Source organism: Geotrypetes seraphini, chromosome 8, assembly GCF_902459505.1.
Source record: "Geotrypetes seraphini chromosome 8, aGeoSer1.1, whole genome shotgun sequence".
Classification (NCBI taxonomy): domain Eukaryota; kingdom Metazoa; phylum Chordata; class Amphibia; order Gymnophiona; family Dermophiidae; genus Geotrypetes; species Geotrypetes seraphini.
The window spans coordinates 92,249,316-92,270,519 of record NC_047091.1 but is presented as its reverse complement, the minus strand read 5'-3'; the positions used below and the strand labels follow the sequence as shown (position 1 = coordinate 92,270,519).

The window sequence follows — 21,204 nt, the reverse complement described above, 5'->3', positions numbered from 1 at the left end:
GATGTTGGTTGGGGAAGGGAATGAGGTCCGGAGGAAAGGAAGCATGCAGGAGGTAGAAAGTGTTGGATTCATGGAGAGAGAGAGAGAGAGAGAGTGAGAGATGGATGGGGAGGGAAGAAAGGAGGGAAGGAGAAGTGTCACACTCAGGGGAAGGGAGCAGAGAGTAAAAAGTTTAACTCATAGAGGGAGAGAAAGATGTTGGTTGGGGGAAGGAATGAGGACCGGAGGAGACGAAACATGCAGGAGGCAGAGAGAAAGAGATGTTGGACTGATGGAAAGGAGGGGGAAATGGTGGATGTGGCAGAATAAGGAGTGGGAGAGATGCACCCTGGATCTCTCTCTCTCTTTCCCCACTCCCTTCGCAGCAGGAGAGGGAATGAGACAGAGAGAGACATGTTGCCAATGGGGGCAGAGGAGAGAAGAAGAAAAGCTGGACTCATGGAGGGACAGAGAGTGATGCTGGTTGGTGAATGGAATGAGGTCTGGAGGAGAGGAAGCATGCAGGAGGCAGAAAGAAAGAAATATTGGATGCACAGTCAGAAGGAAGTGCAACCACAGACTCATGAAATCACCAGACAGCAAAGGTAGGAAAATGATTTTATTTTCAATTTAGTGATCAAAATGTATCAGTTTTGAAAATTTATATCTGCTGTCTACATTTTGCACTATTTTGTCTATTTTTCTGCCTTGACCTCTTTGAAAAAAAACCCTCCAAATATAAATAATTAACATTTTCTCTGCGTACAGTGTGCTTTGTGGTTGTTGTTTTTTTGTGGTTACCATTATGTATTAATAAGATTATATTGTGTATATATGAAAAATGGATGAAAGAAATTACATTACAATTAGTACTATTATTATGGGGGGTGGAGTCAGGGGCAGAGCTTGGGCAGGGTACTCGGTTGGTATTTGTTAGGCTGAAGGGTTACTTGGCTTGAAGAAGCTGAGAAACATTATCTTACATGATCCTTAGCTTCTACAATTTATAATGAAGGACAGGAATAACTGGGCAGACTGGATAGGCCAATGGGTCTTTTTTGCCATCACCTATTATGTTATTAACTACTGGATTCTGTATAGGTTGGCCAAAATTTGGCATGCAATTTTGGGTGCGGATCTGTGCATTAAACTAAGTAGACAATTAGATGAAAACAATTATTGATGTTAACAAGCATATAATTGGCAATAATTAGGAGGTAAGGAGTGGCCTAGTGGTAGATTTGCTGCCTCAACATCCTGAGGTTGAGGGATTAAATCCTAGTGCTGCTCCTTGTGACCCTGGGCATGTCACTTAACCCTTCATTGCTCCAGGTACAAAATAAGTACCGTATTTGCCGGCGTATAAGACGACTGGGCGTATAAGACGACCCCCCAACTTTTACAGTTAAAATATAGAGTTTGTTATATACTCGCCGTATAAGACTACCCCTTCTTCCGCACACCTTCTGCACAACCTTCTGCCTGCCTGTCCCCCCCTTGAAGGTCTGCACCCCCCGAAGGCCTGCACCCCCCGAAGGCCTGTCCCCCCCCTTGTAGGCCTGTCCCCCCCTTATAGGCCTGTCTCCCCCTTGAAGGCCTGCCTGCCTTTCCCCCCTTGAAGGCCTGTCCCCCCTTGAAGGCCTGCCTGCCTGCCTGTCACCCCCCTCCCCCTTGAAAGCCTGCCTGCCTGCCCGCCCGCCCCACCCTGAAGGCCTGATGCCCCGACCCACCCCGAAGGATCGCTCGCCTCCCTGGCCTCCCCGCACCACCTATGAAGCAGCCGCAGCAGGATCGCGAAGTCAGCGTCAGCGATCCCTGCGCTGCTTCCTGCGCCACGGTCCCGCCCCTCCTCTGACGTCAGAGAAGGGGCGGGATCGCAGCGCAGGAAGCAGCGCAGGGATCGCTGACGCTGACTTCGCGATCCTGCTGCGGGCTGCTTCACAGGTGGTGCAGGAAGGTCAGTGGGGCGAGCGGTCCTTCTGGGGTGGCGGGGGACTGAACGGCAAGGCCGGGAACACCCACTTAGGGCTGGCACCCGGGGCGCACCGCCCCCTCCGCCCCCCCCTTGGTACGCCACTGCATGTAAACAGTACCCGGCGTATAAGACGACCCCCGACTTTGGGGAGGATTTTAAGGTACTGAAAAGTCGTCTTATACGCCGGCAAATATGGTATCTGTATATATGCAAACTGCTTTGAATATGCAACCACAAAAAGGCGGTTTATAAGGCCATTCCCCTACGCATGGATCTGCCCTAGACCAAACTTTTCTTGGCTAGTCCCAACGACAAAATAACAAACTCATTGCTTCATCTTAATGGTCATGACTACCCGATTATTAAATCTATCAAAATTCTGGGAGTCACACTAGACCGACATTTAACACTAGCAGAACACACAAACTTATTGGTACAAAAATGCTTATTTACATTGTGGAAATTAAGAACCATAAAAAAATATTTTGATCTTTTATCGTTCAGACTATTGGTGCAGGCATTAGTTTTATCTATTTTGGACTATTGTAACATCATCTATTTAGGAGCACCCAAAAAAATTCTAAGGATAATTCAGAATACAGCTGTTCGATTGATTTTTGGTTTAAAAAAGAATGACCATATTAGTCCATATTATCGTTTACTTTATTGGCTGCCTTTGGAGGCAAGAGTATTATTCAAATTTTCCTGTATCTGCTTTAAGCTGATATCGGGATTGTCTCCAGCTTCTTTTTTCCTCATTTTGTGTTGCATAGACCATCAAGAGAAACTAGAAACTTCTACTTATTTGCTTATCCAAAAATTAATGGGTATAGATATAAGACCTTCTTAGATAGGACCCTAGCATTTCAAGCTGGTAGGCAACAATCTTGGTTAGGTAAATGTATTCAGCAAGCTATGTTATCCTATTGCAGTTTTTGGAAATTAATTAAAACCACTTTATTCGATAAGTTTATTACTTAGTGAGTTTTATTATTGAAATTCTATTTTATAAATATTTGTATTTTTTTACTGTATTATTGTATTTCGCTGATTGTCCAGCTCTTTTTAGTGTAAACAGTCTAGAACTTTTGGTTATGGCGGTATAAAATAATAAAGTTATTATTATTATTATTACCCTACTCCAATGGTTCCCAACCCTGTCCTGGAGGACCACCGGCCAGTCAGGTTTTCAGAATAACCCTAATGAATATATAATGGAGGTGACAGGCTTGCAAATCTGCCCTATGCATATTCATTAAGGCTATTCTGAAAACCTGACTGGCTGGTGGTCCTCCAGGACAGGTTTGGGAGCCACTGCCCAACTCTATAACATTAGAGTTACCATAAGGCTGTAGAAAAAGGTGGACTGATTGAGACATCCAGGTGTTACTTCCACCGCTTTCAAAGGATGTAACATAACATAACTTTTATTTATATATCACAAAAGCTTTTCAGTTCTATGCGGTTTACAACAGAAGCAAAACTGAGCTACAACAACATGACTTGGTAAGGGAATTAGCAGTGGAAATACAAAGGTGGTTGGCAGTATATAGTATATTTACAAAGAGGTAGAAATGACTAATGACATGGAACTACCATATAACTTGGCAACAGCGGTAAACAGGATTATAGAAGTAGGCAGTTGAGATTTATAAAGGAGGTAGATCTGATCAGTATCAGTGAGCTATATCATATTTGGCAAGTGAAGTTAGCAGTTGAGGGTAGCTGAGGTAGCTTCCGAGAATATCTAATAAGGATTGTGAAATATCGAGAATAGGCATGTTTTTAGGAGCTTTCTGAAGTGCATATAGGAGGCAGATGCTTTGACCAGTTGGTTCATCTCAATCTGTCCTCTTTTTTTCTGGAGCCATATGGTAACCCTATATAACATGAATGCCTGCAACTTCAAAGGAGGTGTGGCCCTGGGTGGGGCATTCCCAGAAATTAGGTGTAATGTTATAGTATATACCTGCATTTGCGTGCCTAACTACCATCAACTGGGTGCAAGCATTTAAACCAGCTTTTGGCAAGCCCAAAGTTAATAGTGAAATGCACGCTAAGCTAGGGTTGCCAGATGTTCCAATCGGAATATCCAGACCCCCTAGACCTGCCCCCAGGCCCACCCAGTTCTACCCATCCCCGCCCTGTAATGCCCTAATCCCGCCACCAGGTTAAGTGGAAGATGAGACCTAAAGTCCCTTTCTGTATGGCCTTTCTGTATTAACAGGTGCTAACTTCAGTAGCCAACACCTGGCTTTTGTGCTCATGTCGTTTGTTGTCCCCATGCTGAGGTCAAAAAGACATAGTACTGACTGTCCAAGGGTTGCATGCTTGTATGTCACTATTAAGCCTGGGCAGATTTATTTGCATGTGTTTGTATATGCGCATAATCTTAGCCTGTACATATGTATGTGTGTGCATGCTTATCTGAACCTGTGCATGTGCGTGTGTGTGTGTGTTTGCAGGTACTTGGATGACTGTAGATAATACAGGTATAGCAGGTTTTTCACCTGTGTGTTTTGTGCAACCATGGTGACAAGAGATATGCTTCTCTCTCCTTTTGTACAGACAGTCGGAGGATGGAAAGTGTGTTTGCCTACCAAAGTTCAGAAGTTGACTGGTGTGAGGACAACTTCCAATACTCAGACCAGATTGCAGAGTATTACAACACGGTGAGTGTGCAATACGCCAGCCAGTGACCAGTTTTCATCTTTTGTGCACAAGACACTCAAAGCAATAATAATGCTCTGTACTCCAAGCTCAGGCTCCTGTCCCTTGGGCTGTAAGTGCTGCAGAAGTACTACTGAAGTAGTCCTCAGAGCTATCCCAAGAAAAAGGGCTGAGCTGAAAGAGGGAATGTTTAAGAACTGTGCTGTTTAAGAACGCGGTGGAGTAGCATTCTTAAACAGCACCGTTTTTAGCGTTTGGTCCACATTTTTTGCCTTAGAATTTTGTTTCTGGACCCCCTGAGAAAGACAGGGTCGTCGAAACACAGACCGTGTTGGGTCCACAGTCCCCATTAATTGGGTTTTAGACATTATACTATGTGGATTAAATGATTTTATTTCAAAATAAAAGCCTGCCTCTTGAACATCTCCACAACTCTTGTTGAGGACCTCACAGAAGACTTGAGGGGAAAAGCCAATATGACGATTTCTGGATGAATACCACCAAGGAAGAAAGGATATACAAGACAGACCTGGAAATAAAAGGAAAATAGTTTATAAGAGTTAATGAAATACCTCAGATTTTAGGGAAAGTTCTACAATCAATGCCCAGTTACCTGGAAAATGATTAAGAGTACATGATTACTATTCAATGTATTGTAAATCGTTTTGAGTAAATATCTTCATGAAAAGGTGGTAATAATAATAATAATAATAATGAAAGCTACCTTACTTCCCCCTTAACCACCCCTCTTGTGCCCATTCCCAGCTTCCTTTTCATTGGGAAGAAAAGTCAAGGCTTTACCAATGCAATACATGTGACAAAACTGCGATTCCATCAGTGGCATAGCGAGGGTGACTAGCACCCAAGGCGGTGGCACCTCTCCCCACCCTCTTCTCCACACCCTGCTCCTTCCCCCCTCCCTGCTGCATGCGCACCCCTTCCCTACCCTGTACCTATTTTAACTTCCCCGGCACGAGCAGCATCACCAACTCATTGCGTGTGGATTGTTATTAAAAATCATGGGGGGTGTCAAAAAATGATGGGCCCCGGGTGTCACATGTGCTAGGTACGCCACTGCTACACTGATCAAAATCATAGAAGCTATTATGAGCTAGATGCATTAAAAAGGGTCGGTAATACCGCGTGGGTCTGTTGCAATCCGATTTTTGGCTGATTCCAAAAGAGCGATTGATGCACAAACAAGTTTGCATTCAAATGATTTATGCGGAGGTTCGTGTAATCCCGTCTCTCCCATCCGATGGAGTGCTATGGGAGCGATTCTCACACTTGCGCAGAGCCGGCAGAAGAAGCCGAAACAGCTGAGAGGCAGGTGAAGCCCCGAAGCAGCTGGATACAGAAGGAGGAGCCTAAGGTCCTGATTGGCTCAGGCACCTAAGGTCCCTTGCATCATATGATACACCGGCGAGAGGAAGGCCCGCCATTTTGGCCTGGTGGGCCTCAGAGCAGGAGGACCTGCTTCCCTCCTACTCTCAACTTCGAACAAAGATACTGGAGAGGGGGGGGGAGGTTCGGTGGAGCATCCGGCAGCATGAGGGAGTGGGCATCCCTCCTGCCTTTTTTTTGGAGGGGAAGGGGGTATGGCAGGGGATGGTTCAGGTGGGGTGCTTTGCATGGGGAGGCCATCCATTAGCAGGAGAGAGTGGGTATCACTCCTGCCAATTTTGGCTGGCACAGGAGTTTTTCACGGTGACAGAAGGAAGTGGGCATCCCTCCTGTCTCTCTGTCGGAGGGTTGTGGACCCATGGTTGTCTTTGGATTGGACGGGGGGGCAGCTCGTCATCAGGGGTGGTTGTTAACTCCATATTATTTTTTTAATGGGACAGATATTGTGCGTGTTTAACATACACACAGATGCCAACGTTAAAAAAACGCTCTACAGTTTTGTAAATGGGGAGATAGAATAAAAATACGTAGACAAAGGTTAAACTGAAGCACCAAGAAGCTGGACTCTGCATACAATGCAACATCACAAGAAGCTGAACTCTGCATACAATGCAACATCAGTGATGCATCTCCCCTAAAGCAAAAAATAAATAAATAAATATAATTTTTTTCTACCTTGTCTTCTTTGGTTTCTGCTTTCCCCATCTTTTTGTCACTCTCTTCCTTTCATCCACTGTCTACCCTCTCTCTGCCCTTTCTATATGGCATCTTCTCTCTTTCTATTCCCCTTCCAGAAACTTTATGCATCCCCCTTCCATTTCTCCCTTCACCCCCATTAGTCTGGCATCCATCTTCTTCCATTCCCTCCTTCAATGGTCTGGCATCTCTCCTCTCCTCTTCTTTCCTTTCCTCTCCCACACCCCCATGGTCTGGCATTTCACTTTCTCCTTTCCCTTCCCCCCACTTCCATCAGCATCTGCTCCCTTTCTCTCCCTCCAACCCAATTCCATGCAGTATCCTTCCCCTTATGTCTCTTTCCCTTTTCCCTGCAATTCCATCAGCATCTGCCACCTTTCTCTTCCTCCACCACGCTTCCATTCCACTCTGATCCCCTTTCTCACCCTTCACCATGCTTCCATACCACCCTGACCCCCTTTCTCACCCTCCACACCCTTCCATACCACCCTAACCTCCTTAGCATTTTTTTTTGCTACTTCAGCTTGTCTGCGGTGTTCTTTGCTCACATGTTTAAAGACAATAGACTGTTTTCAGTCCAATTCTTTATATGTGAGTTTGGAAATCATAGGACCCCTGAGGAAGGTTTGTTCGCTGAAACACGGACTGTGTAGGGTCCGATTGAATTTTTATCACTGTATTTTATATCACTGTACTTTTTAAATTGAATTTTCATGTTTTATATGAATGTATAATAAATTATTTCCAGAACATCTGTATCCACAGTTTTTGTTTAAATTTCTCCAATTTCCATTCATATTCTCTCTCTTCATCTCTCTCACCTTACTGCCTATCAGTCTCTCCCTCTATCTCTTTTTCTTCTTTCCCACCTCTAAATCTTTTAGCCAATCTATTTTATATCTTCTCTTCACTCTCCAGTCTCTCCTCTTTCATATCTCCTGCAGTGTTTCCATCTCTCTCCTCTGTTCAGGAATTGGATCACTGAGAAGCCCTAATGCTTCTTTGCCTATCACCCCCCACTGATTAGTGGCACACTCTGCTTTACCTGTGGATAAACTTGTAATAGCTTCTACCTCCTGCGCTCTGTACGCCTGCCTGCACGTATCCTGCAATAAAATAACTACAGTAATATTCCCTACCAATAAGGAACTCACAGGATAGCCATGGCAACAAGCTCACACCCACCTCTTGACTCCCCGTCCGCGCTGAGTGGTCAGCTGCAGCCAACTGATAGCTGGAGCAGCCAATCTGTGATGAGAAGCTATTCCTGGAAGCCAGACTCACCCAGCTTCCCCTCCTCCTGAGTCACTTGAAGAGTATTGCATTACAGACTGGGAGTTGTAGTCGCTGGGGCGCGGTGCGAGGAAAACATGGCGGAAGCTGCCTGTGGTGAAGTGCCGGTAGCGGAGGACGCCCCGGCTCCGGTTTCCTTTAATTTCAGTCGAACAGCGCGGCTGCCAACTCTGCTATGGAGTAAGTACGGCAGCCGTGCTGAGGTGCCGTTTAAGGTAGCGCTGTAGGTTCCAGACCCGGCCGGCTGTGCACCCCCCTAGGGCTGGCACCCAGGGCGAACCAACCGCCCCCCCCCCCACTCCCCCTTGGTACGCCACTGCAGTGCAGGGAAGTTTGCAACCAGTCTGTAATTCCTGCAAGCCATGGAGGGGCATTTTCGATAGGACGTCTAAGTTTCAGTTTGGATGTCTTGGGAAACACATCCAGAATTCCAGTAGAGAAAACGGCCATTCTCAAAACATCAAGACATATATCTTTTTCATTTTAGAATGACCTATCTAGACGTTTTGGTCCCTAGTACTTCTATTTTTTTGCCCATTCTCTAATATAAAGACATCCACATGAAAAACGCACAAAAGCATAGCATGTGATACCCAACTAAAGGCTTGTCATCAGCTGGGGAATCCCAATTAGCTGAGCCGGTTTCATGGAGTCCTGCCGGCTCAACTGATTTGGGATTCCCCTGCCAGGATTAACTGAACTGGCAGGGAGAACCATGATTCATCTCTGCCTCACACCCACTGATCCCCCCAAGCCCTCCTCCACAGAGAGCCTCTGTCCTCAGAGCCCTACACCCCTCCCCTGACATCACTCGACACCTCCCCAACATCCCTCGAGATCCCCCAACATCACCCGACGATACCTCAACATCCCCCAACATCACCTGACACCCTCCATCATCATCCACCGTCTCCTGACACCCCTCCCAACATCACCTGACAATCCTCCAATATCACCTGACAATCCTCCAATATCACCTGACATGGGTTACCAGATTTTACTACTGTAAAATCCAGACCCATGGTACCACCCCTCAGGCCCGCCCCACTCTGCCCAAGTCATGCCCTATTCTGCCCCAGCCTCACCTCCTCAACCTGTTCTCGTGCTCGGAGCCACGTCAGGAGGGCATCTGTGCATGTGCAGCTGTGATGCGATGATGTCATCTGCGCATGCGCATAATGTCACTATGTTACTTCCACACATGCGCAGATGCCTTTCCGACACAGTTCTGAGCTGAAAGCTTTTCATTACCTGAAAAAGTGCCAGGTTTTGAAAAGCTGTCCGGACGCCCGTTCATGTCCTCTAAAAAGAGGATATGTCCGGGTAAATCCAGACGTCTGGTAACCCTACCCGACACCTTCGTACCTTCCAATAGGGCCGCCTCTTCAGAATGACTGGTCTTCCCCCTCCCAAGCATTTTGGGATACAGTAGGAGGGGCCTAAGGCCCTGAGTGGCTTGTTCTACTTTACACTATACAGTAGCTTGGCTGTGTCTCTCCTGGTGACATCGTTCGTCCCTAGTCCACGTTGGGACGAACGATGTCACCAGGAGAGACTACAACAAGAATGCACTTACTGAACAGTTCAAGACCCTAGGAAGGAAACTGAAGATGAGGACCCAGAGGATAGCCTTCTCAGAGATCCTGCCAGTACCGAGGGCAGAAGCGAAGAGGCAGACGGAACTACAATCAATAAATGCGTGGATGAGGAGATGGTGTGAGGAAGAAGGATTTCTCTTCGTGAACATTCTGGGGCAAGAACAAGCTCTTCAAGAGAGATGGGCTACACCTGAGCACGGCGGGAACTAGACAACTAGCAAATAACGTCAGAAGAGCAATAGGGCAAGCTTTAAACTAAGTAGAAGGGGAAAGCCGACAGTTGACCTGGTGTCGATGGTTCGGAAGACAGTATCCCAAGAAAATACTGAGTGGGAAACATGCTGGGAAGACACAAATAGCAAACAAAGGGACCTGAAAAAATAAGGGAGCCAGACGAAGCAAGAGGTGGCTAGGAGGAGTGTACTACAAGGGGAAGTCATGATGGAACAGGACGAAGGAAAGGAACAAGAGGAGGACAATAGGAACCTACCACAAGGGGAAGACAAAAGAGACAAAAACCAGGAGTCGGCAGGTCAGGAAGGGGACAGAAAGATAAATGAAACACAAGGGAAAATAACAAGGAAGAGAAAACACCAGGACTTGAACTGCATGTACACTAATGCAAGGAGCCTAAAAACCAAAATGGGGGAATTAGAAGTCATAGCCAAAAATGAGAGCCTAGACATCATATGGATCACGGAAACATGGTGGAACGAGGAAAACAAATGGGACATAGTACTGCCAGGGTACAAGCTCTACCGAAGAGACAGGACATATCAGAAAGGAGGAGGAATAGCACTATACATTAAGGACATCATTCACTCGACCAGTGTGGACGCAGCAGCAACCAATGATCAACTGGAATCATTATGGGTTAAAATACCATGAAGAAATGGATCTGAGATAAAGTTGGGACTGTACTACCGTCCACCTGGGCAAACTGAAGCAAATGATACAGAAATGGAAGCCGAGGGGGGAATGCAAGAACACTAACTCCATAGTTATGGGAGATTTCAACTCTCCAGGGATAGATTGGAGTCTTGGAATTTCCAAATGTACAAAGGAAACAGAGTTCCTGGAGGCTGTACAGGATTGCTTCATGGAACAACTTGTCAAGGAACCAACGAGAGGGTCAGCGATTCTGGATCTAATCCTCAACGGGCTGAAAGACCTGCTAAGGGAGTGGAAGTAGTGGGATCATTAGGAAACAGTGACCACAACATGATCCAGTTCAAAGTGGAAGTAGGATTACCCAAGGGTAAGAGAACCAATGCAACAATGTTTAACTTCAAGAAAGGGAACTATGATGCCATGAGACAAATGGTAAGAAAAAAACTCAAAAACAGCTCCCAGAAAGCGCAGATTGTGGAGCAAGCCTGGTCTTTATTCAAAAACACGGTAAATGAGGCGCAAAACCTGTATATACCCAGATTTAGAAAAGGATGCAAAAAGAATCAAACAAAAGACCCGGCATGAATAACCAATGAAGTAAAGAAAGTGATAGGAGACAAGAAAAGATCATTTCGGAAGTGGAAAAAGGACAAGACCGAATAAAATTGGAAGGAGCACAGGAAGCAACAAAAAGAATGTCACCGAGTGGTCAGAAAAGCCAAGAAAGAATACGAAGAGAATCTAGCCAAGGAAGCACGAAATTTTAAACCATTCTTCCGATATGTGTAAGGAAAGCAGCTGGTGAGGGAGGAGGTGGGACCTCTGGATGAGGGCAACAGGAAGGGAGTGGTGAAGGAGGAAAAAGAGGTGGCAGACACTAAACATGTTCTTCTCATCGGTCTTTACAAGAGAAGACACATCCAATGTGCCGGAACCGGTAAAAATTTTCAAGGGGGATCAAGAGGGAAAACTATCATACATGGAGGTAAGCCTCGAAGATGTACTCAAACAGAGATAGATTAAAAACTGACAAATCTCCAGGCCCAGATGGAATCCACCTGAGAATACTGAAAGAGCTCAGAGACGAAACAGCGGAGTTACTGTGGCAGATTTGTAACCTATCCTTGAGAACAGGGGTAATCCCGGAGGACTGGAGGATAGCAAATGTTACACCTATCTTCAAAAAGGGATCGAGAGGTGACCCGGGGAACTACATACTGGTGAGCTTAACCTCAGTTCCTGGGAAGATGGCCGAATCATTGATCAAGGAAAGTATCAATGAGCATTTAGAAAAAAATAATCTGATGAGAACAAGCCAGCATGGTTTCTGTAAAGGAAGATCATGCCAAACAAACCTACTGCATTTCTTTGAGGGGATAAGCGAACAATTGGACAAGGGTGACCCCATAGACATAGTATATCTGGATTTCAAAAAAGCCTTCGACAAGTATCTCATGAGCGCCTACTAAGAAAACTGTGGAGCCACTGGGTCGTAGGGGATGTGCACAGATAGGAATTGGCTGGCGGACAGGAAACAGAGGGTAGGAGTTAAGGGACACTACTCTGACTGGAAAGGGGTCACGAGTGGTGTCCCACAGGGGTCAGTGTTGGGACCGCTGCTGTTCAATATATTCATAAATGACCTGGAAACAGGGACGAAGTGCAAAGTTATAAAATTTGCGGATGACACAAAACTCTCCAGTAGGGTCAGAACTGTTGAGGAATGCAAAGAACTACAAAAAGACCTGAACAAACTGAGTGAGTGGGCAAAAAGATGGCAGATAAGCTTCAATGTAGAGAAATGTAAAGTCTTGCATATAGGGAAAGGGAAACCGATGTACAGCTATATGATGGGAGGGAGGGTACTGGGGGAAGGCAACCTAGAAAAAGATTTGGGGGTATTGGTGGATAAAACAATGAAGCCAGCGGCGCAATGTGCAGTGGCCTCAAAGAAAGCAAACAAAATGTTGGGCATTATCAAAAAGGGTATCACTACCAGAACGAAGGAAGTTATTCTACCACTGTATCGAGCGATGGTACGCCCGCATCTGGAGTACTGCGTCCAAAACTGGTCGCCGTACCTTAAGAAGGATATGGCGATACTCGAGAGGGTCCAGAGAAGAGCGACAAGAATGATAAAGGGCTTGGAAAACCTTTCATATGATGAAAGGCTGGAGAAGCTGGGGCTCTTCATCCTGGAAAAGCGGAGACTTAGAGGTGACATGATAGAGACTTATAAAATCATAAAAGGCATAGAGAAGGTGGAGAGGAACAGATTCTTCAGGCTAGCAGGGACAACAAAAACAAGAGGTCATTCAGAAAAATTGAAAGGAGACAGATTCAAAATGAATGCTAGGAAGTTCTTCTTTACTCAGAGGGTGGTGGACATCTGGAATCCGCTCCCACATGAGGTGATAGGACAGAGTACAATATTGGGTTTCAAAAAGGGATTGGATGACTTCCTGAAGGAGAAGGGGATTGATATAGCGCAAAAGTACAACATTAAAATCCACTCCTATGCCAATGACATCCAGCTGCTCCTCCCACTAGGCCAGGGGTCTGCAACCTTTAAGACATAAAGAGCCACTTGGACCCATTTTCGAAAAGAAAAAAAAACTTGGAGCCGCAAAACCATTATAAAACAAATCTAACACTGCATATATTGTTTCTTATCTTAATGCTATATACAGGATCACTAAATTGAAAATAAAATCATTTTTCCTACCTTTGCTATTTGGTGATTTCATGAGTCTCTGGTTGCACTTTCTTCTTCTGACTGTGCATCCAATCTTTCTTCCTTTCTTTCAGCCTCCTGTATGTTTCCTCTCCTCCAGACCTCATTCTCTCCCCCAACTTTTTCTTTCTGTCTCCCTGTTCCCCCTTCTTTCTGTCTCCGTGCCCTCCCCCAAGCCACTCGGTTTGCTGCCACCGCAATCGGGGAACAGCCCCCAAGCCACCGCCGTCCCAAGCTTTCCCTGCAGAAGTGTTGCGCTGACCAGCATTCCGCTCCCTGACGTCAATTCTGACGTAGGAGAGGAAGTTCCGGGCCAACAAGGCATTTCTCCTCATTCCATCCAGCCTGAGCCCCATCTCTCCTTGATCCAGCATTTCCCTTCTGTGTCTGTCAGAATTACCATTCCACCTATTTTCCAGCATCACCCTTCTTTGTGTCCATCTCACCTATATCCCTATCTCACCACTTTTTCAGAATCGTCATTTGTCTCTGTCCTTATCTTTACGCCATGTTCACCATTTGCCCTTTCAATGTCTTTATCTCCCCCCACACACTTTTTCAGCATTACTCTATGTCTCTATTTCACCTCCTCTTCATGTCCCCTCTCTATCTCTATCCTTATTCAGTAGGTCCTGCTTACTCTTTCTCTTCTTTGTGTCACTATCTCCATTTTCAGTTTTCCCCCCTTTTCCTTTGTTACTGCACCCGGTAGCCAGAATCTTTCCACCCTCCCTCCACTCTGGCCCAGCCCAGTATGAAAGATTTCCTTTTGTTTCCCTCCCCTCTCTCTTTCTCTCTCTCTTCTGCTCCCTCACCCACGAGTCCTGCATCTGGCCCTCTCCCTTCTACCTGCACCTGGCAACACCCCCCTGCTCCGCGGCTCTCTTAAGCAACTCGTCAGCAGCGGTGATCAAGACAAGCTGCCGACATCGAGGCCTTCCCTGTACGAGTCCCGCCTTTGTGGAAAAAGGAAGTTGAAACAAGCGGGACTCGCAGAGGGTAGGCCCCGACGTCAGAAGCTTGTGTCGATCGCTGCTGCTGAGTTGCCGAAGAGAGCCGCGGAGCAGGGGATGTGGCCGGAAGCAGGTAGAAGGGAGAGGGAGATAGGAAGGCTGTAGATCTCCGGAGCATGACACCGACCCCGGCCAGGATGATTTCTTTTTCAGGCACCTTACAAGTCCAGCGTCGCGGCGGGAAATAGCCATGCTGAGCAGTGAGCTCAGCACTACACAGATGAAAGCCTTGCTTGCTGATTGGTCCGGCGGCACGGCGGGGCGGGGCCGCTGGACCAATCAGCAAGCAAGGCTTTCATCTGTGTATGTGCTGAGCTCACTGCTCAGCATGGCTATTTCCCGCCGCGACGCTGGACTTGTAAGGTGCATGCCTGCGTGACACACTACCGGAGCCGCAGCAAAGGTGGAAAAGAGCCGCATGCGGCTCTGGAGCCGCAGGTTGCCGACCCCCGCACTAGGCGAAAACCGATCGTCCCAAATTGCTAACCTCCAACACTGCCTCTCTGACATGAAAACCTGGATGACGAACAACAAACTACAACTGAACGCCTCTAAAACCGAACTCTTATTGATCAGGAACAAAAACACCAAATACACACGCCCAACACTATCATGGGACTCCACTCTACTAACGGCAACAGATCAAGTACGCAGCCTAGGAGTAACCTTAGACGGACACCTATCCCTATCCACCCACATATCCCAAGTAGTCTCTACCTCCTTCTACTACCTCTGCCAACTGAGAAGGATCAAACCCTACATCTCCACACCTGACCTAGCCCAACTCCTCTACGCATATGTCCTCTCCAGAATGGATTACTGCAACTCCCTATTTAATGGAATAACCAAAAAAGATCTCAAGCGCCTCCAACGGGTCCAAAATGCAGCTATCCGCCTCCTACACAGCCTCAACTACCATGATCCCATCTCCTCAGCACTCCGCGCTGAACACTGGCTCCCAATTAGCCAACGCTGTGCATTCAAGGCCCTGGCAATAGCACACAAAAGAATTTATGCCACCACCCCCTCCTACATAAAATTCAAGCTACCCATCTACATCCCCACCCGCACCCTCCGCTCAGAAACGGAGATATGCCTATGCATTCCCCCTGGAAGGTCCCTCCTCTCAGAAACCGCCCGCAAACGCTCCTACAGCCACTTCATTCCCCAACTCTGTAACCAACTCCCCCCTCAACTCAGACTACAGAACTCACTAATGACATTCCGGAAAATGGTAAAGACTCTCCTCTTCAACTAAAGGTCACCCTCAGTCTACACCCAACCCCTTAAACCCCACCTCTACCCTTCGTTCTCCATTCTAATCTTCTGCCTAAATTTCTGTATAGTCCACTCTCAGCCTATACTCAAATAACTTGTATCTAAACTAAACTACTTATATTTAAACTACTGTTCTTAATTTGCTGTATAGTCCCTATATTTACACTGCTACACAGTTTCGTATGTCCAAGTATTTAAATCTACTGTATAATCTTGTATGTCCAATTCACTCCATTGTGAATGTTTACTTGTAAACCGTTCTGAGCTACTGGGAGGACGGGATAAAAATCTAAATAAATAAATAAGGGTACAGATAGAGGGTAACTACAGACTAGTAAATGAATAGGGAATAAATGATTTAGGTGAAGGATCACTTGCAGCTCATGGACCTGGGGGGGCCGCTGCGGGAGCGGACTGCTGGGCACGATGGACCCCTGGTCTGACCCGGCAGAGGCAATGCTTATGTTCTTAAGGGTCCATGCCTTATGCCCACTTATGTTATCACAAGCAGAATTAAACCTTTGATAGAACTTAGGCAAACAAGTGTATTGGAGTCGGATTCCTTCTCCCCTCTCCCCTAATCATAATATAAATACATTTAAAACTCCTGCAAATAGGGTCCTGTGAGATCTCAGTGATAATTTTATAAGAGGATGTCAATGTGCAAGTAACAAATAGAAGCCAGTTTAAAGCCTTTGTTATAAAGACAACATAGGTGCTTTGATAAACATAGGAGCTCAGAGCCAATCTCAGCAGTACACAATGCCATTCACACTTTTAGACCTGCTCCAAAGCTGGTGTAAATATGTGTTTGTAATCTACATATCTCCTTGTACAGTAATTTATAAAATACAAACATACATCACAACTCAGCCCCACATCACTCAGACTATACTCCTGGGAATTCCTCCAAGTTGTTCATGTCCTGAGTGTGGCAAAAAGTAGTAGATTTAAAACAAAACGTAGATTCAAAACTAACCGGAAAAAATATTTCTTCACACAACATGTAATTAAACTCTGGAATTCATTGCCAGAGAATGTGGTGAAACCAGCTTAGCAGGGTTTTAAAAAGGTTTGGATCATTTCTTAAAAGAAGTCCATAGGCCGTTATTGAGATAGCCTGGGAAAATCCACTGCTTATTTCTAGGATAAGCAGCATGAAATCTTGGGATCTAGCTAGGTGCTTGGGACCTGGGTTGGCCACTGTTGGAAACAGGATACTGGGCTTGATGGATCTTCGGCAATTCTTATGTTCTTATTTTTTTTGCTATTTTCTCAGAAATCACTTGGAATCACAACATTAAATTATACAGCATTAATTGTTGTTACTGTCTTTGTTTATATGCTACATGGAATGAGATTATCTTGAAATATGACAACGTCACAGACTTTTTAGCGTGACCACTCAGCAATTTCCATGCGTTTAAAAAATGTTTGCGCTACCAGCTTATTGTTAATGACGTCGCGGTGACAAAGGGCTCCTTTTTTGCACTTAGCAGGGTTAACGTGCGTGACTTTTCATCACGCGCTGACCCCGGCGCTGGCCCAAAACTACCGCCTGCTCAGGAGGAGGCGGTGGCGGTTGGTGCGTCCCGCAGTTTAGCGCGCACTATTACACGCTTTGAACCGCTAGCGCGGCTTAGTAAAAGGAGCCCATAGACTTTTGTCTGGGGAGCAACATTGGAGGCCTCTCATCCCCAAAGCCACAATCAGCAAAGTCAAGGAAGTTCTGCAGGGACTGATTAACCTCTCACCCATCTCTCTCCTCCTCCCCTGGCTCCTCTCTTTAATCATTTTCATCATACTGAGCCTCTCCCTCTTTCAATTAAAGCTGGGGGTGGACATTTTGAGCATTCAGTGACTGTAAAATTCTGACACATTGTTAATTGTATCGTTTGAGTGACAATATTTTACTGTGTTTCAGCTCAAACATTTTTAATGCGCATGAATCACTAGACAGCCACTCTAAAATGTCAGTAATATCTACATCAAGTTTCAAGTTTATTAAATTTTTGTTATGTACGCAATATCAAAAGCTTCAAAGCGTATAACATTTTAAAAATGGGGGGGTGGGGAGAAAAATAAAACTCTTTTACACAATGACATTCAAATTCTATCCATTCTAATACATAACTGGTACGGAAAGTGAAGGGGATGAACTACAATCTTTAAAGAGAGAAAGAAAACATTTAGCAGGGAGCACATTTGGTAAGTAACACAAAAAGGAAAAAAGAGAAAAAAGAAAGAAGAGAAAAAGAAAAAGAAAAAAAAAACATTCATAGCTTAAGATGCTCATAAATGTTGTTTAATAATAATAATAATAATAATAAGTAAATATGATGATTAAATATGTAAAAATTCTTATTGAAATTCAAAGTGATTGCTGAAAAAAATGGCAAAAGACTGAAGGAAGTTCTTTTTTTTTTTTTTTTTTAATTTTTTGCCTCACCCAGTGTATGCGCCTTCTTGTCAGTGTGTGTACATATAGGTATGTAAATAACTTTATGCAAGGAAAATGCCTTCATAAAATTTCTCCTTTTGGCTCCTGAGTTAAAAAGGAGTGGCACCAGGCAGTGGCATAGCGAGGGTGAGAGGCGCCCCTCCCCTGCCCTCCTTCCCCTGATCCCCCTGCTGCACACGTGCCCCCCCCTTTCCCTCTCCCGTACCTCTAGTTCACCGCCGCGAGTAACAACTTCAGTGTGCTCGCAACCCCGGTGGCTCTCCCTCTGATGTCACTTGCTATGTGCGGCACCCGGAAGTGACATCAGCAGGAGAGCTGACGTGGTCACGAGGAACACATTGAAGTTGTTGCTCATGGTGGTGAACAACTCGGGGGAAGGGAAGGGGGCGTGCACGTGGCAAGGGGATGAGGGGGAAGAGGCAGAGAGGGTGGAGAGGAGGAGGGGTGCAGGAATCCCCATCAATATGGCGCCCGGGGCGGATGGCCCCCCCTCGCTCCCCCTTTTACTATGCCACTGGCAGCAGGTAAAAAGTACTACAGTACTCCCCCAAAATTCACAGGGGTTCCATTCCAGGACACCCCCCCACCCCCCCACGAATTTTGAAAAACTGCAAATGCGGTTTTTCACCTATCATAAGGTAGGGGAGGCAGGAGAGGGCAGCTGGAGCGCTGGCGGGTGAAGAAAATCACTCGCGGTCTGCTCCGACCACCTCTTTCTATAGTAAAGTCAGGCTATACCAATGAGGATCTGCTTTGACACGCCCGACTTTGCTAGAGGAAGAGGTGGTCGGAGCAGACCGCGAATGAGTGAGTCTGCAAACTGCGAATTCACGGGGAACACTGTACTTTCCTCCTTTCCCTGAGCACTGGGGGCATGGAAAACAGACACACCTCTGTATGCAGGGATGATTCAGATCTCCTCTCCACTCTCCCTACTCTTCTGTTAACAGCTGATTTACCAGGGCACAAAGCTGCCTTGAGAGCCATTGCATTACGCATCTGACAGCACCCCTCCTATATATTTGGGTCCAATGCAAGCACCTAGCTGTGCCATAATCATGGCCCTGATGATAGTAGCACCATGGTAGCTGTAATCTAAACTATGTACTTTACTAACAAATCAGGCTCTGGGTTGCTGATTTTCCTCATGTCAACATCTTGAGTAAACAGATAGATTCTATTGAAAATATCAGGTTGTGACAGGGTGGCATAACAAGAGGGATGGACTTGAGCAACTTGGCAAAAGCAGCTAGGCATCGCCTAGTAATTCAGATCTCATGATCCTCAGCTTGAAAAATAAGCTGCAAGTGTGGACCCTTGGTACCAAGCTCCCCTCCCCCCCCCCATTAAAGTTTTTTGAAGAGGAGAATAAAATGGTTTATTACAAGAAGGCTGAAACCTACCCTCTTCTTTATCATCATCAGACATAGCAATCAAAATATAAATTGAAAGGTAGGTGTTGACTTCCCTTCTTTGCTCTGAATGATTAACCAGTGGATAAATGTGAAGCTCAGCTCTGTGCTGGTTTAGGACTCTGAATTTACCTGGGAGTGGGACAAAGGTTTCACAGTACTGATGTGCCTTAGTATTGTGATCATAAGAGTCACTGTTAGAAATTTCCTTCAGGTGCTTCTATTACACATGTTTAGGCTAAAGATAACCAGGAAAGGGAAGGAGGGAAGCCATCATGTAGCAGGCTCAGAAGAGTGTTTGCAATGCAACAGTCCTTGCAATGTCAAACACTCCTGCCATTCCACAAAAATGTTAAATGAAAGTTTGGGGCCTAGAAATGTTACAAAATGAGTTGCAATTGGGGGGGGGGGGGGGAAACACCCATAGGTCTTGATTGTAGGTTCTGTATAGTTTAGTTTCAATATGAGGAAGGCCACTATAAACACTATCCAACCTGATATTCAGCACTATTTAACCAACCAAGTCCTGGTCAGTTAAATAGTGTTTGGCCAGCTAGCTGCTAATATTCAACGAGAGATAGCTGGCTATCTCTGCTGAATATTCGTGGTTAGCGATTAGCCCAAGGATGGGTAACTCCGGTCCTCGAGGGCCGGAATCCAGTCGGGTTTTCAGGATTTCCCCAATGAATATGCATTGAAAGCAGTGCATGCAAATAGATCTCGTGCGGGGGAAATCCTGAAAATCCGTGCTCACCCCTGGACTAGCCACTAGTTGCCTCTGTTTAGGGTTGCCGGATTTTACAATTGTAAAATCTGGATACCCTAGACCCGCCCCCCAGGCCCGCCCATCTCTGCCCAATCCTGCCCTAGCTCTGCCCCCCCGCTGCCTGCTTTGGTTGGGCAGGAGGCAATGTGCGGATGCCATTCAATGAAGTCATGGGCATGCACACGACATCATCGTGTGGCACCCGCACATGCGCGGTTTGCATCCTGCCCTATGCGATGGAGAGGAGGCTTTTCAGAACCCGGGCAAAGTGCTGGCAACTTTAAAGGAGCAGTGGCACCCTCAGAGTCTGGAGAAGGAGTATGCCCTGGCCATGTAGAGTCTCAGAAGGGGAGATTTGGAAGAGACTTAAATTCCTCAGAAGGTATAAGTAATGCCTATGAAGGAAACAGTTTTCAGTGAAAAGAAAGTTCTAGATTATAACAAGGGAGGATCATGAGATGAGGTTGGTGAAAGGGGGAGGTGTAATAAGAGATAACAATGAAAGTTCCTGATGCTCAAAATCTAATGCCAGTACTGGAGACTATTAGCACCAGACTAGCATCGGCATTTATATCTGCAGGATATTCAGTGGGCTCTAGGGTGGGACATGTGCGCCAAAGATAGAAACATGAGGGCAGATAAAGGCCAAATGACTCATCTAGTCTGCCCAAGATGGCCGCAAATCATATTCAAATTAAGGGATGTCAACTGGATGTTAATGAGGTCATTTTGTATTCCCTCCAAATGCTCAGAGAACAGTGCAGAAACAACTGCTGCCCTTAATGCTAGAAATCTATTGCCATAATACCAGAAGAAACATAGAAACATGACAGCAGATAAAGGCCAAATGGCCCATCTAGTCTGTCCATCCTCAGTAACCATTATCTCTTTCTCTCTCTGCCTATCCCAGGCCCTCTTGAATTCAGACACAGTCTCTGTTTCCACCACCTCTTCCTGGAGACTGTTCCATGCATCTACCACCCTTTCTGTAAAAACGTATTTCCTTAGATTACTCCGGAGCCTCTCACCTCTTA

The 21,204-nt window shown here is 45.8% G+C and overlaps 1 protein-coding gene across 3 annotated transcripts in view; it reads left to right on the top strand.

Moving 5' to 3' along the window:
• The window catches only part of ACER1 (alkaline ceramidase 1), a 65,148-nt gene that overhangs the window by 15,304 nt on the left and 28,640 nt on the right, over window positions 1-21,204 (top strand). For 2 of the 3 annotated variants that reach the window (XM_033956382.1, XM_033956383.1), the window contains one exon: window positions 4,523-4,626. In XM_033956382.1, coding sequence (XP_033812273.1) covers window positions 4,523-4,626 — 104 coding nt within the window. The remainder of the gene's footprint in view (window positions 1-4,522; window positions 4,627-21,204) is intronic. The other variant, XM_033956384.1, reaches the window with a different exon arrangement.